Source organism: Sinocyclocheilus grahami, unplaced genomic scaffold, assembly GCF_001515645.1.
Source record: "Sinocyclocheilus grahami isolate Dianchi unplaced genomic scaffold, SAMN03320097.WGS_v1.1 scaffold338.1, whole genome shotgun sequence".
NCBI lineage: Eukaryota > Metazoa > Chordata > Actinopteri > Cypriniformes > Cyprinidae > Sinocyclocheilus > Sinocyclocheilus grahami.
Window position 1 is genome coordinate 1,067,901 of NW_015505517.1, and position 15,755 is coordinate 1,083,655.

Below are 15,755 nucleotides of genomic sequence, written 5' to 3' on the forward strand. Positions count from 1 at the left end.
ATTGGTTAATTGGTTAAAATTTTGTTTGAATAAACCTTCTTTGTGGAATTTTATTCCTAATTTTATCTTTGACCAACTCTTCTTTTTTACTTTTTTACTAATGTGTGATTATAAGATTGAGAAATTGCCAGTGAAGCTATCTGCCTTTCATGCTCAAGCTTTGTTGGCTTGGAAACTGATCTACAAGCATAGCTTTTCTCCGCAGCATTATTTTGAAAAGTATTTTTTTGAAAAGCTGGTTTGATAAGGGTATTGTCTTAGTGTGTCATTTGTTTAACACTCAAGGGTATCTGATGACATTTGATGAGTTTCTTGTACACTTTAATTTTCCTGTGACTCCCAAGCAATTCTCTCTCATTTTCTCTGCAATTAATTCTGCTATAGTTTCCTTATTTAAAGATGTGATATTGGCTGATATGCCCATAGTCAATCTAATTGATACAATATGTGGTCAAATGTGTTTTTCACAGACTAAAAATAACAAGTCTATTCGTTGCTTGCTCTATTGCTTATTGGACTAAATTTGTTGGAAATCCTAAGCATTTGATTATTGTCTCACAAGTTCTTTGTTACAAACAAGATAAAAGAAATCTGTTTCAAAATATTTCATAAATTCTATCCTGTTAAACATTTTCTCAGTAAGTTTAAGAAGGATATTGATGTTAATTGCTCTTTTTGCTCGTTGCACTTGGAAACTGTACCCCACATCTGGCACTGTAGTTATGTTAAAAAGTTATGGTATGATGTCTCTAATTTGCATTTCGAAAATGTAGTTTTTGGATACTTTAATTATGATCATATAAATAACGAAGTTTTGTTCGTTAATCATTTTTGTTGTTTGTTAATCTGTTTATTTTGTTGGTTAAGCTTCGCATTCACTAAATTTGTTGGAAATCCTAAGTGGGAAAGCATTTGGTTATTACCTCACAAGTTTTTTGTTACAAACAATATAAAAGATATCTGTTTCAAAATAATTCATAAATTCTATCCTGTTAAACATTTTCTCAGTAAGTTTAAGAAGGATATTGATGTTAATTGCTCTTTGCACTTGGAAACTGTACCCCACATCTTCTGGCACTGTAGTTATGTTAAAAAGTTATGGTATGATGTCTCTATGTTTATCAAAGAAAAGGTACTCATTTTAATTTGCATTTCGAAAATGTAGTTTTTGGATACTTTAATTATGATCATATAAATAACGAAGTTTTTGTTCGTTAATCATTTTTGTTGTTTGTTAATCTGTTTATTTTGTTGGTTAAGCTTCGCATTCATAAGTATAAATTTTCTAACAAAAAACCCTGTTTTACAGTGTTTTATAAAGAGTTGGAAAATTAGTTGTGTACTATTCAACATAGTACTAATAGAAAGGCAATTAAAACTGTCAGTTTGTGTTCTATCTTCAAAATCGTTGAGTAATGTAAAGGTCATGCATGTCTCTGATTGTATTTATATATTTTTTGCTCTATTTTCTTTTATTTATTTTTTCTTCTTTTTTTCTTTTATCCTTTGTTACCCTGGCTTTATAATGTCTGTTGTATTGTTTTGTTTCTGTCGTTTAAAGCATAATAATATTTTTTTTTTTTGTATCGTACCAGATGAGGCTCGCGCAGCCTGAGTGAGTGTGTGAGAGAGACTCGTGCAGAAAACAAAACAAATGAGCACAACAGCACTCAGAAACTTATAAATACATACTTCGGTAGTAAAAAAACAACAACAAAACAATTATAATATATGATTTAGGTACGCAACATTGCACGAACAAGATGTTTCAACACGATTGCAATGTGATTTTATACAATAATAGTAGGCTAGTTCAATAAACAAGTTAAAAGTAAGTGACTTACAGTTTAGACACAATATTGACTGTTTTTTCTAAATTTCGCTTATGAAAATAGTTCCAATCAAAGCTACAGCAGAACTGTTTTGTGTTTCCTAGCAACACAGCGGTGTGTCGTTACGTTTTTGAACGAATCAAGTGAGTCAATGAATCAGTAACCCATTCGTAAAGACAGTAGTCACTTGCCTCGTTTCTGAATGAATCAGCCGTTTGAATGAATCTGTTGAATGAAGGACTAAATGACTCACTCAAACGGTCATTTGATGCCACCTACTGGTTTGGTGTCATATTTAAAACTATCATTGCATTTTCCCCAACATTTCTTATTTGTATGTTTAAAAATATTTAAAACATTAATCTTATAAAATTCTTAATGCATTCGAAAGTTTGCAGTGTAAATGCATTTATGGCACCTCAGCTTCATCAAACAGTCTGTGTAAATACATCTAATGCCAATTCAAATGCAGCTTCTGTGTTTCCTGCAGTGGAAAGATGGTTTGTTGATACTGATTTAATTTGAATGGTAACAATTCTACAGTTTCTTATTATTGTTCTGAGTTAATTGAAACAATGGAAGAATTTGATGTGAAAGATGACACATTTAATATGGTTAGTGAAAAATGACAATTTAAGAAATGACATCTGTTTTGTTAAATAGTACAGCAAATCCTTTTCAGTTAGTTGTTATTTCTACCTTTTTTTCTAGTCACAGAGCACTTTAATTTGAGAGTTGTTTAAGTGAGAGAACAACTTTAACTTTGTCCAGATTGGGGGAATTGTAATGTTTAATAATTTTTTATTATGTAAATAATTTTTTTGCATTAAAAAAGTATAGATTTTTGTTTGTATATGCTGTCAATTATAGGTTTTAGAAAGAAAATCTGAATCTGCAAAAATCGTTATCGGCAGGTCACACTTCGGAATCGGAATCGGAATCGGCCAAGAAAATGGCATTTGGTGCATCTCTACTTTCTATTTATCAATCCTGAAATAAATGTATCACAGTTTCCACAAAAATATTAAGCAGCATGGGTGTTTTCAACTCTGATAATAATAATAAATATTAGTTGAGCTGATGTTTTCTGAACGATCTTTGAAGGCTGGAGTAATGGCTGCTGAAAATTCAGCTTTGCCATCACTGGAAAAAAATATTATTATTATTATTTTAAAATTAAAATGGAAAAAATAGTTCTTATAAATCATTATTTCATAAGCATAAGAGATTTCTTAGTACTTATAAAATTTGTTTATTTATTTTTTTGATTAATTTGTTATTTTTTATTTGTTGTCAACACTCAAATTACATCAATCTGAAAAACCCTAAACCCAGACAGTGGACTTTGCCTCCTCATTGCAGTCAGTCGCATGCTACTGGTGTATTTATTAGTGCTGGTTTATTGTATGTGTTCTATTTACAATGTGTTTACATTATCATGTCTGTATTTACAGAGAATGTTCAGCGTAATGTTTCCGGGTATATTCTTTATGGATGTGTGTTCTTCTCTCAGACAGAACACAATGTTTCAGGAGTTGTCTCAGTAATAACGTTGGCACAGTGACGTTTCACCTTTATTCTTTGTGTTTACTGAGGCAGCGGGCCAGATCTCTGACCAAAGACCCACAGATGCCCTTTAGCATAGAGAACAGGGAATGCTGGGTATTAAAGTCAAGTTTGTAGTTTTGAGTGTTTGTAGATTAAAAAAAATTTTTTTTTTTACATAATCTCTCACACGTAATTAACAGTAATGCTCATAAAATTCTGAACTAAATGAATAGTTTGTGAGTGATTTCACCTGCATGAAATATATAGAAAATATTTTGAACTTTTGAGAATTACTCAAAATTGTTTCTGTAATGATTTCATGTAAAGGATTTCAGGCATTGTTTTAGACACACTTACAATATTTGGTGATGGCTTTAAAAAATCATAATAAAATATAATATACATAATCTTAAAATAAACTGCAGTAAAACATTTCTTATTCCTTATTTGTATCTTGTTTTCCATGCAGTAAAAGTTTTTAAACATTCTTAAATCAAGATACATTTGAGAAGCACTTAAGAATTGAGAATTACTTAAGATATTAAGTGATTTTTATTTTTATTTATTTTTTAATTATTAATTTTTTGACAAATGTATCAGAATTATGTGAGTTTATGCCTAAGTCAAGAAAACATATCTGCCAGTGGGGTAAGAAAAATAAAGTTATTTCAAAAGGGAAACGATTATTTTCTGACCCCATTGGCTGTTATTTTTTCTTGTTTTGAGCAAACACATACTTTATTTTGATAAATGTTTCAGAATCAAGACTTAATCTTAAATCAGTTTGCTTCTATCAAGTAAATGTGTCTTGCTATAAGAATGTTTGGATATTTGTGATAGAAAACAAGGCAAGCTTACTGAGTAAGAAAATAATTTTTTTAGTCATAGGACACAGTGAGTTCAATAGTGTCCTGTGTTTCTGATCTAATATAGAGACAGATTAGGATACAGAAAGTCACACATGATCACAATTCTCTTTGGTTTTGGAGTAGGGAAGGTTTAATTTTCACCAAGGGGAGTAGGAGGTTTTGGGTGGATGTCTTTATGTGTGCTTGCAGCACAAGGAGAAGAAGCCATAATTTACTGCTTGTTTTAACTAAAACATTACACAATGAAATGTGTAATCCAAAATGCCGGTAAACAACCTGTAAAAAAATTAATATGGAAAATTACTTCTTAGTAACATTTACATTGGGCCGTAGTTTTACAGACTTTTCTTAGATTGAGGTTTTATCTATATTTTCCCCCCTCATGCTTTCCTCTCTTGCTATCTTTCTAACCCAATAGTTTCCTTTTTTTCTGATCTAATATAGAGACAGATTAGGATACAGAAAGTCACACATGATCACAATTCTCTTTGGTTTTGGAGTAGGGAAGGTTTAATTTTCACCAAGGGGAGTAGGAGGTTTTGGGTGGATGTCTTTATGTGTGCTTGCAGCACAAGGAGAAGAAGCCATAATTTACTGCTTGTTTTAACTAAAACATTACCCAATGAAATGTGTAATCCAAAATGCCGTAAACAACCTGTAAAAAAATTAATATGGAAAATTACTTCTTAGTAACATTTACATTGGGCCGTAGTTTTACAGACTTTTCTTAGATTGAGGTTTTATCTATATTTTTCCCCCTCTTATTATTTTAAAATTAAAATGGAAAAAATAGTTCTTATAAATCATTATTTCATAAGCATAAGAGATTTCTTAGTACTTATAAAATTTGTTTATTTATTTTTTTGATTAATTTGTTATTTTTTATTTGTTGTCAACACTCAAATTACATCAATCTGAAAAACCCTAAACCCAGACAGTGGACTTTGCCTCCTCATTGCAGTCAGTCGCATGCTACTGGTGTATTTATTAGTGCTGGTTTATTGTATGTGTTCTATTTACAATGTGTTTACATTATCATGTCTGTATTTACAGAGAATGTTCAGCGTAATGTTTCCGGGTATATTCTTTATGGATGTGTGTTCTTCTCTCAGACAGAACACAATGTTTCAGGAGTTGTCTCAGTAATAACGTTGGCACAGTGACTTTTCACCTTTATTCTTTGTGTTTACTGAGGCAGCGGGCCAGATCTCTGACCAAAGACCCACAGATGCCCTTTAGCATAGAGAACAGGGAATGCTGGGTATTAAAGTCAAGTTTGTAGTTTTGAGTGTTTGTAGATTTAAAAATTTTTTTTTTTTTACATAATCTCTCACACGTAATTAACAGTAATGCTCATAAAATTCTGAACTAAATGAATAGTTTGTGAGTGATTTCACCTGCATGAAATATATAGAAAATATTTTGAACTTTTGAGAATTACTCAAAATTGTTTCTGTAATGATTTCATGTAAAGGATTTCAGGCATTGTTTTAGACACACTTACAATATTTGGTGATGGCTTTAAAAAATCATAATAAAATATAATATACATAATCTTAAAATAAACTGCAGTAAAACATTTCTTATTCCTTATTTGTATCTTGTTTTCCATGCAGTAAAAGTTTTTAAACATTCTTAAATCAAGATACATTTGAGAAGCACTTAAGAATTGAGAATTACTTAAGATATTAAGTGATTTTTATTTTTATTTATTTTTTAATTATTCATTTTTTGACAAATGTATCAGAATTATGTGAGTTTATGCCTAAGTCAAGAAAACATATCTGCCAGTGGGGTAAGAAAAATAAAGTTATTTCAAAAGGGAAACGATTATTTTCTGACCCCATTGGCTGTTATTTTTTCTTGTTTTGAGCAAACACATACTTTATTTTGATAAATGTTTCAGAATCAAGACTTAATCTTAAATCAGTTTGCTTCTATCAAGTAAATGTGTCTTGCTATAAGAATGTTTGGATATTTGTGATAGAAAACAAGGCAAGCTTACTGAGTAAGAAAATAATTTTTTTAGTCATAGGACACAGTGAGTTCAATAGTGTCCTGTGTTTCTGATCTAATATAGAGACAGATTAGGATACAGAAAGTCACACATGATCACAATTCTCTTTGGTTTTGGAGTAGGGAAGGTTTAATTTTCACCAAGGGGAGTAGGAGGTTTTGGGTGGATGTCTTTATGTGTGCTTGCAGCACAAGGAGAAGAAGCCATAATTTACTGCTTGTTTTAACTAAAACATTACCCAATGAAATGTGTAATCCAAAATGCCGTAAACAACCTGTAAAAAAATTAATATGGAAAATTACTTCTTAGTAACATTTACATTGGGCCGTAGTTTTACAGACTTTTCTTAGATTGAGGTTTTATCTATATTTTTCCCCCTCATGCTTTCCTCTCTTGCTATCTTTCTAACCACTGGGATTTGTTGTTTTTCCATAGTTGTATTTTTTTATATAAAAAACACACCTCGAACACATTCTTTTTAAAAGTAATTAGATTTTTTTAAGAATGATTGAGTTTTTTTTATTATTCGGTGACACTTCATTCCTTGGATGCTGAGTTGCATTATTTTAATGATCCTGCTGTGGTTACATACTAACAGCTATTAGTGGTTACATACTAACAGCCCCCCCAAACCGTATTTTCTATTGCCCTACACCAACCCTACCCCTAAACCTACCCCTTACAGGAAACTTTCTGAATTTTTAGATTTTCAAAAAAACTAATTCTGAATTATTTATAAGCCTTTTGAATTACGGGGACACTGAAAATATCCTCATAAATCACCTTCTCGTTGTAATACCTATGTCATACCCATGTTATTATACAAATTTGTGTCCTCACAAACCACATAAACATGCACACACACACACACACACACACACACACACACTCACTCACTCACACACACATGCTGCCTTGCTGTTTATTCTGGCTCTTTTGGGAATTCTCATAGTCTATTTGTTCATCTCTGGTTTCAGTGTTACATGAAGCACAGTGGACTCTGGACCTTTGTGACAAACTGTTTAAAAGAACTTTCTCCTCTGCATCTCTTACTAAATAAACATTTGAATTAAAACCAAGTCTGACCTGATGTGCCTCTATTGTATGCTCCATTAACTAGCTTTCTACAAGTTATAGACTCTTCTAAAAGTTCTACACTATTATGAAAGTGACAGAGCCTTATAGTTATAGATATCGGTACTGATATCCAAACCAAAAGAAATCTTTGAAATTGACTTGAAATCTTTACAGCATTTTTTGGACAGTTACAAGTAAAATATTATAACCTCAATCACAAGTAAATTATTCACAGGCTAATAATTTCCTGGAGTAGCAATTTTCAATATGTCATCTGCAAAACACTCCCCCTCCAAAAAAGCAGTTATCCTGTCTGGTTTGGTGTGATGAATTTCCCAGAAGAGAGCAGTGTAACCCACTACAGAGGCTATTTACCTCCCTCTACAATGTCGCTTTGCATCATGTATTTTGGACAGATTTAGAAATAATTATATTAAAATATGCATCATGTTCCTCTGTGACGTTGTCTTATTTTTCCAGTCACTTTTTCATAGAAAATGTGTAAAAGGAAGTGCATCTACTAATACAACTAGAAAAAACAGGCCTACTGGTCTTTTTGAGAAAGCTGTCTTTATGTAGTCTGCCAAGATTTGTTTCTGGAAAAACCATGAAAATCACAAACAGGTTTCAAAAACATTAAAGGAAATGCAGGCAGCAGTTATATGACACTTACAGGAAATATTAAAGGTTTGTGCAGTATGTACATTACAGTTCAAAGCTTTGGGGTTGGTAGTTATAGTATATTTCAATATTTAATTTATTCATGTGATGGCAAAGCTGATTTTTCAGCAGCTTTTACTCCAGTCTTCAGTGTCACATGATCTGTTCAAAAGGTTGGGGTCAGTTTTTTGGGCCCCCTTTTGAAAGAAATTAATACTTTTTTTTGTTCAGCAAAAATTCATTAATCCAATCAAAATGACAGTAAGGGCATTACATTTTCACAATTTTAAATAAATGCTCTTCTTTTAAACATTCTATTCATCAAAGAATCCTGAAAAAATGAACTTCTTTAAAAAAGTAAGAATTTCTTAAACAAAAAAAAAAAACATACTGACCCCAAACCTTTGGACGGTACTGTATGCTTAACATGCAGAGGGGGTAAGTGTTACTCTGATATCCGACTTCCTTTTTATTAATGTCCTTCAGCAAGCACTTCCTCTGACACAGTTGGGCCTACAATGCAGTAGTCTGTCAAGCCAGGACCTCGCTTGAATTCTTCAGAATGAGCTCCTCCCCTGGTCCGGCCCCTGTGTCAGCCTCCCCTGCCCTGGACTCCGGCAAGGCCAATCGAGGGGACTCGCCTAACACCTTACCCCATCTGTACTCGTCCCAGCTCGGCATGGACAGCCAGACCATCTGCATTCCATCTCCATATGTGGAAGCCTGTCAGGATTATTCACCACGGCACGGGGAAGAGATCAGCCACGGAGCCTTAACGCTCTACAGCCCCGTGTCCTCCACAGTGCTGGGGTACACTCATCCCCCAGTGTCCGAAAGCCTGGTCCCTTTAAGTTCGACAATCTTCTGGCCTCCCCACACCACACACTCTGCGCTGTCTCTGCACTGCCCGCCTCCACTGGCCTACAGCGAAACACACGCACACACCACCTGGGAGGACGCCAAGACACACACGATTAACCAGGGCAGGTGAGAAAACAGCAGATCACATGCAGTGTCTTAATAATTGATATATGCCTTTAATCTCCAAGTAGCAGCTGTGAAATGGATAGTTCAGTTGCCATGGAGACAATAAAAGCCTTGTTACCACATAAAACTTTTTGAGCAGATACATGATATTACTTTTCTAATCTGACTTTTTACAGGGCAGACAATAAAACACGTCTGTTCAGGTCTGTTTTGATAGGATCGCCGACAGCGGGGGAAGAAATGATTCTAAATGCAAATGAGAAAATTTACCTGTAATTGTGCATAGCTCAGCAAAATAAATAGACTATTACATAAAGCATAAAATAAATAAATTAACTTAAAAATGCATTAAAGGCTATAATGTAATATATGAATTAACTTGTGTTCTATGATGTTTTTGATATTCCTGACACAAATTCACCTGTCACTTTGTAAAATCTAGCTACATTAGGCAGATGTGAACAGGACCAAACATGCAAATACATATTTATATAGGATATTATCACAAAGGGTTTAAAAAGCTAATAAAAATTAAATTGATCATAAAATTATCAAATTAAACAATAATAATAATTTCCAGGATTTTCTTAGCTGTGTTGGCATCTGGGCAATTTTTTCATTTTTTAAAACTTGATCTAAATCTCATGAATAAAAATTCATGAATAATAAAACTGATAAAAATGATACAAACCACAAATTTACTAACACTTAGGCCTAATTTAAAATGATAATGGAATATATAAAAATAAGCAAGCAAGAACCCTTCACGTTTTCTTTAGAAAATGTACACAAAAATTCTTCTTGCTCTTTTTTTACTTTATCTGTACCTTCATCTTTTACAGTTCTGTCCTTACTCATGCAAAGCTGTTAGGGCAGCAACTGGACGGTGATGATGGCTTGAATCCTTCACCAGGCATTTTGGGTAAAGGAGACACACACTTCTGTGCGGTGTGTCATGACTACGCCTCTGGGTATCACTATGGTGTCTGGTCATGTGAGGGGTGCAAAGCTTTCTTCAAACGGAGCATTCAAGGTAATATTGGTCAAGGTAACCATTTAACATAACAAACACATGCTCTTCAGGTGTTCCATTTTCTGAAATGCCATGTTAATCAATGGAGGGTTTTGGCATTTTGAGTTTTTATAAGCAGATTTTTTCATGAATCCTCAAACACTCTACTTGTTCTGTGCGTGGATTTCTTTGTGTATGCCAGGGTCAGTTCTCTGTGTTCCCCCAACAAGTTTGTTTTGACCTTTCAGCCAATAGACACTACTCAGAAAGCCAGATATGTAAAAACACATCAGTTTTTACAAATACTAGATCTCAGTAAAAACCACACAGTATTTTATTCTTTAAAGGACACATTTGTTTCACAGATTATATTAATTCCATGCAAAAAATGTATTCTTTGGTCAGTTTGCGATGTTCCTACTAATATCTCCAAGGATTACTTAATCGGAAAAAAAATAGATATTTTATATGTTATTTTGTAATTTAGATTTTGCAAACATCAGATAACATCATCAAAACATCAAAATAACAAATGAATATGATAAATAGGATTGTCAAAGTCAATGTGTGTGATTAGTGATTAGTATTACTTTTATAGCTTTTAAATTTTGTGCTAAAACAGTTTTGGATATATTATATTTGGATATATTATTATTTATATTGAAATCAATTTTAAAATGTAATGTTTTCCTATTATGGAAAAGCAGAATTGTCAGTCTAGTCTTCAGTGTCACATGATTCTTCAGAAATCATGCAACACCCGTTTCTTATTATTATCAATTTTAAGAACAGTTGGGCTGTTTAATAGATTTGTGGAAACCGTGATACATTTTTTTCATGATTCTTTGATTAAAAGGAAGTAAAAAAACAAACAATTTATTTGAAATATACGTCTTTTGTAACATTACACGTCACATTTGCTAAATTGATAAATTTTCATAACATTATGCATGCATCCTTGCTAAATAATTGTATTAATTTCTTTCAAGCTTTTGAACGGTAGTGTAGCGAATTTAACTCATGGGGAAATATGAATAATTAACCATAACTAATTATGATTAATTATTAATATTTTAGATCCACTGTAGATATTTAGCTGACCACTCAGGGTCAACCGTCTTGTCAATTCTAAGAACGTTAATTTCCTGGTTAAAGGAAATAACTTTCTTACTGTACAATTCTATAAGTTTGTAACGTAAATCTGCATGATTATTGACTCCGGTTATGAGTAAACAATGAACACGTCAAGTGTGATACAAGTAAGGTTTTATTAACTACATAAACACTTAAACTAGTCTAACATACTACATAAACACATTAAGCCGGTCTAACATACACATACACACACACACACATACAGTTGGTATAGGAAAGGGTTAAAGTTTAGCACTAAAGAAAGAGACATAATGGCTACAACATAACTAAACAAAACACAAACAAATAATATTTAAACATAAATAATATAAAATAAAAATACTTTCTTAAATGGCTACAGCAATATATGTTTCATATATGGAAATTTAATGTACGTATATTACATTTGCGTATGCTTTTTAATTTTTTGTTTTAGTTTAAAGTGTTTTTATAAAATTATTAAGTCAAGGATTTCTAGCAAATAGATTTCTTGTCATTTCTAAAAGGTTAATGGGATTCAGTCATTATTTAATCACCCTCATGTTGTTTTAAACTGGAATGATGGTCTCCTGTGGAATAAACTAAATAATTTCGCAGAATATTGCTTATCCATTCAGTGAAAGTGAATGGTGAGCAGGGGCTCTCGTGCTCCAGAAATGACAAAAAAGCATTAAAAATAAATAAAAATCATTTTGTGTGAGTGTATGTGCATGCACTTCCAGCATTTGAAGGGCAAGCAGCTGTGTAAGAGTGTTTTTCCGGAAGACATTTGTGTGTTTGTTACTCCTCTCGAAGGTTTTGTGGAGCTGACTTTGTCAGATCAGGTGCATCTGTTGGAATGCTGCTGGCTGGATATATTGATGTTGGGACTGATGTGGAGATCCGTGGATCATCCCGGAAAACTCATCTTCTCACCTGACCTCAAACTCAACAGGTAAAATTTCCCACTCCAAGACAGGCCACTTTGCTTTTATTATTGTCATTGATATATGGTGTATATAATAAAATAATAAAAATAAAAAAGGCTTAATATATATATATATATGTATATATATATACTGTATATATATATATCTCTTCTTTTTACTTTTTATTATTTTAAAATACTTTTAATATATGTAAATATATTTTAGTATATATATATATATTTATAAGCAAAATAGTACAGCCTAACAATGTATGTTCTGACAAAATTATTTTGCACGCAAAGTAATTTGAATATAATTCCGTTATGATTTCCCTTTTATCTCTTTTTCAAACCTTTTCTTTCTTTCTTTCTTTCTCTCTAATTCTTTCAGGGATGAAGGGACCTGTGTTGAAGGCATCATGGAGATCTTTGACATGCTGCTGGCCACCACCTCCAGATTCAGAGAACTGAAGCTTCAGAGAGAGGAATACGTCTGCCTCAAAGCCATGATCCTTCTCAATTCCAGTATGACACTATTCTGATTGTGTGTGTGTACATTATTGTGCGAGATTAAAATGCAGTTTGTATCTTGTTTTTTTCCCTCTACATAACTGTAGGGCATACTAATTACAACATGCAACTATATTTACATGACTGGTGTGGTCTCCTGCCAATGCCGCCCTCTTGTGTTTTAACCCTATAAAGCCTACTGTATCATCTTTGATACATGAATATCCTTTATACGTGATTAAATAATCAACATAATCAAAATTTTGCTGAAAGCATTCCTTCTGAACTTTGATTGATAGATCATATTTTTAAAAAAAGCAAAGGCCTTTTAGTATAATTGTACAAATGTCCTCGATATTGTGGTACACGTCTTTTCGGTCTGAAATCTTTAATGATTTTAATAAAGCAAATGTAAGAATAACTTTCATATTGTAAGTTATATTTAAAGAACACCTACTGGGCTGAAGCAACTTAGATTTATTTGAATATACATTTTTTTGTTGAAAAATCATGTTAAAATCTGAGTTTAAAATATGATGAATGTTTGTTTGTACATCTCTCATTCATTATTATATTGCATTGCACTGCATTATGTTTTGATCACAAAACTAAGCATTTAAATATCATCTTACTAGATGTATTATCTGGAGATATACAGTGGCAAATGATATTTATGCACTTAGTAGTCTGCTATACTGTTACAAAAATAATTAATTTACATTACATTCACATTACAAGCCATCAGAATTTCATTTTATTTTTTTCGTTATATAAATAACAACATTACACCAAATTGTATATTTTTGCTCAGTTTGAGCCTCTAAATAAAGCGGAGGTCAAAATTATTTTTTCCCCCCTCAAATATGTGACCCTGGAGCACAAAACCAGTCTTAAGTAGCACGGGTATATTTGCAGCAATAGCCAAAAATACATTGTATGGGTCAACATTATCGATTTTTCTTGTTCCATGAAGATATTTTGTAAATTTCCTACTGTAAATATATCAAAACTTAATTTTTAATTTGTAATATGCATCGCTAAGAACTTCATTTGGACAACTTTAAAGGCCATTTTTTTCAATGTTTTGATTTTTTGCACCCTGAGATTCCAGATTTTCAAATAGTTGTATCTCGACCAAATATTGTCCAATCCTAACAAACTATACATCAATGGAAAGCTTATTTATTCATGTATAAATTGAAAAATGTATCCTTATGACTGGTTTTGTAGTCCTGGGTCACATATGAGCTCCATATTCTCACTACAGTATATCACACTAAATGAGCCATAAAAGCCTGCATATCAAATATGATACAAAACATAATGCACATAAGCAGATGTTGTTTATATATATATATATATTTTGTCTGACTGTTCAATTAAAAGAATATATTTTTTCAGGCTATTATTTCGTATGTCAGGCTTTACAGGGTTAAAACTGCAGTCTGATTGCTGACTCCATGAAAAGTTTGTGGCTAGATGGTAACCTTTGTTCAGTCATATTATCACAAAGTTAACTGTTTTCTCTTTAACCACATCAGATGTTGTGATTCACTTCTGTTGTGTGCTTGTTAACAGATAACTGTTCAAGCTTGCCACAGACTCCTGAAGATGTGGAGAGCCGTGGCAACTATACATCAATGGAAAGCTTATTTATTCATGTATAAATTGAAAAATGTATCCTTATGACTGGTTTTGTAGTCCTGGGTCACATATGAGCTCCATATTCTCACTACAGTATATCACACTAAATGAGCCATAAAAGCCTGCATATCAAATATGATACAAAACATAATGCACATAAGCAGATGTTGTTTATATATATATATATTTTGTCTGACTGTTCAATTAAAAGAATATATTTTTTCAGGCTATTATTTCGTATGTCAGGCTTTACAGGGTTAAAACTGCAGTCTGATTGCTGACTCCATGAAAAGTTTGTGGCTAGATGGTAGCCTTTGTTCAGTCATATTATCACAAAGTTAACTGTTTTCTCTTTAACCACATCAGATGTTGTGATTCACTTCTGTTGTGTGCTTGTTAACAGATAACTGTTCAAGCTTGCCACAGACTCCTGAAGATGTGGAGAGCCGTGGCAAGGTTCTGAGGCTGCTGGACTCTGTGACTGACGCTCTAGTTTGGACCATCTCCAGAACAGGATTGTCCTCACAGCAACAGTCCATCCGGCTCGCCCATCTGCTAATGCTGCTCTCACATATTCGACACCTCAGGTACCACAGCAGACTGTGTTTGTGATCTCACAGGGATCGTATTATATACTTTCACAGCATTTTGTTTCAATTTTCACTGGCTCACTGTTCCTTTCTTCTGTCATCCATAGCAACAAAGGCATCGAGCATCTGTCAACCATGAAGAGAAAAAACGTGGTGCTGCTGTATGATCTTCTGCTAGAGATGCTGGATGCCAACACATCCCAGAGCAGCCGGATGCTAGCGGCTCACACAAAAGCCTCTCTCCGGTCGGACACACAACAGACCACAGAGATCCTCCTCACATCCAGACAGCAGCCTGCGCTGAAAGAGAGCAACCAGGAGACCCGGCACAGTCCACAGTGAGTGTATCCATACATGCACACTCGTGTTGAATTGTGCCATTTTTAGTAATACAGAAATCATATTTTGTGAAAAATCCACCCACAAGTTTGTCAAAAGATAACCACAAGATATCCAAATGATAGTTAAGTTTATGTAACTGGTTGCCATTCAAAGAAAAAATAAAAATAAATTAATACTTTTATTCAGCAAGGATGCATTAAATTGATCAAAAGTGACAGCAAAGACTTTGATTTTGTTGCAAAATAGTTTACTATGTTAGAAAAGATTTGTGCAGGTAAATGTTTTTTTTAAAAAACAGCAACAAATTTTTTCAACAAATCCTGAAAAAATGAATCATGGTTTACACAAAATATTAAGCTGCACAACAGTTTTGAACACTTATAAGAAATGATGTTCTTGAGCAGCAAATCAGCATATTAGAATGATTTCTGAAGGATCATGTGACACTGAAGACTGGAGTAATGATGCTGAAAATTCAGCTTTGCCATCATAGGAATAAATTGCATTTTGAAATATATTAAAATAGAAAACAGTTGTTTTAAATTGTAATAATATTTCACTAAATTACTGTTTTAATTGTATTTTTGATTAAATAACTGCAGCCTTTTAAAAGTTTACCTTTAAAA

At 32.8% G+C, this 15,755-nt stretch overlaps 1 protein-coding gene across 1 annotated transcript in view; it reads left to right on the plus strand.

Annotated features, from left to right (window-relative positions):
- The window catches only part of LOC107602923 (estrogen receptor beta-2-like), a 35,760-nt gene that overhangs the window by 18,703 nt on the left and 1,302 nt on the right, over positions 1-15,755 (plus strand). Inside the window, exons 2-8 of the mRNA XM_016295546.1 lie at positions 8,490-8,990; positions 9,833-10,038; positions 10,129-10,205; positions 11,817-12,070; positions 12,435-12,568; positions 14,601-14,784; positions 14,895-15,125. Coding sequence (XP_016151032.1) covers positions 8,566-8,990; positions 9,833-10,038; positions 10,129-10,205; positions 11,817-12,070; positions 12,435-12,568; positions 14,601-14,784; positions 14,895-15,125 — 1,511 coding nt within the window. The 5' untranslated portion in view covers positions 8,490-8,565. The remainder of the gene's footprint in view (positions 1-8,489; positions 8,991-9,832; positions 10,039-10,128; positions 10,206-11,816; positions 12,071-12,434; positions 12,569-14,600; positions 14,785-14,894; positions 15,126-15,755) is intronic.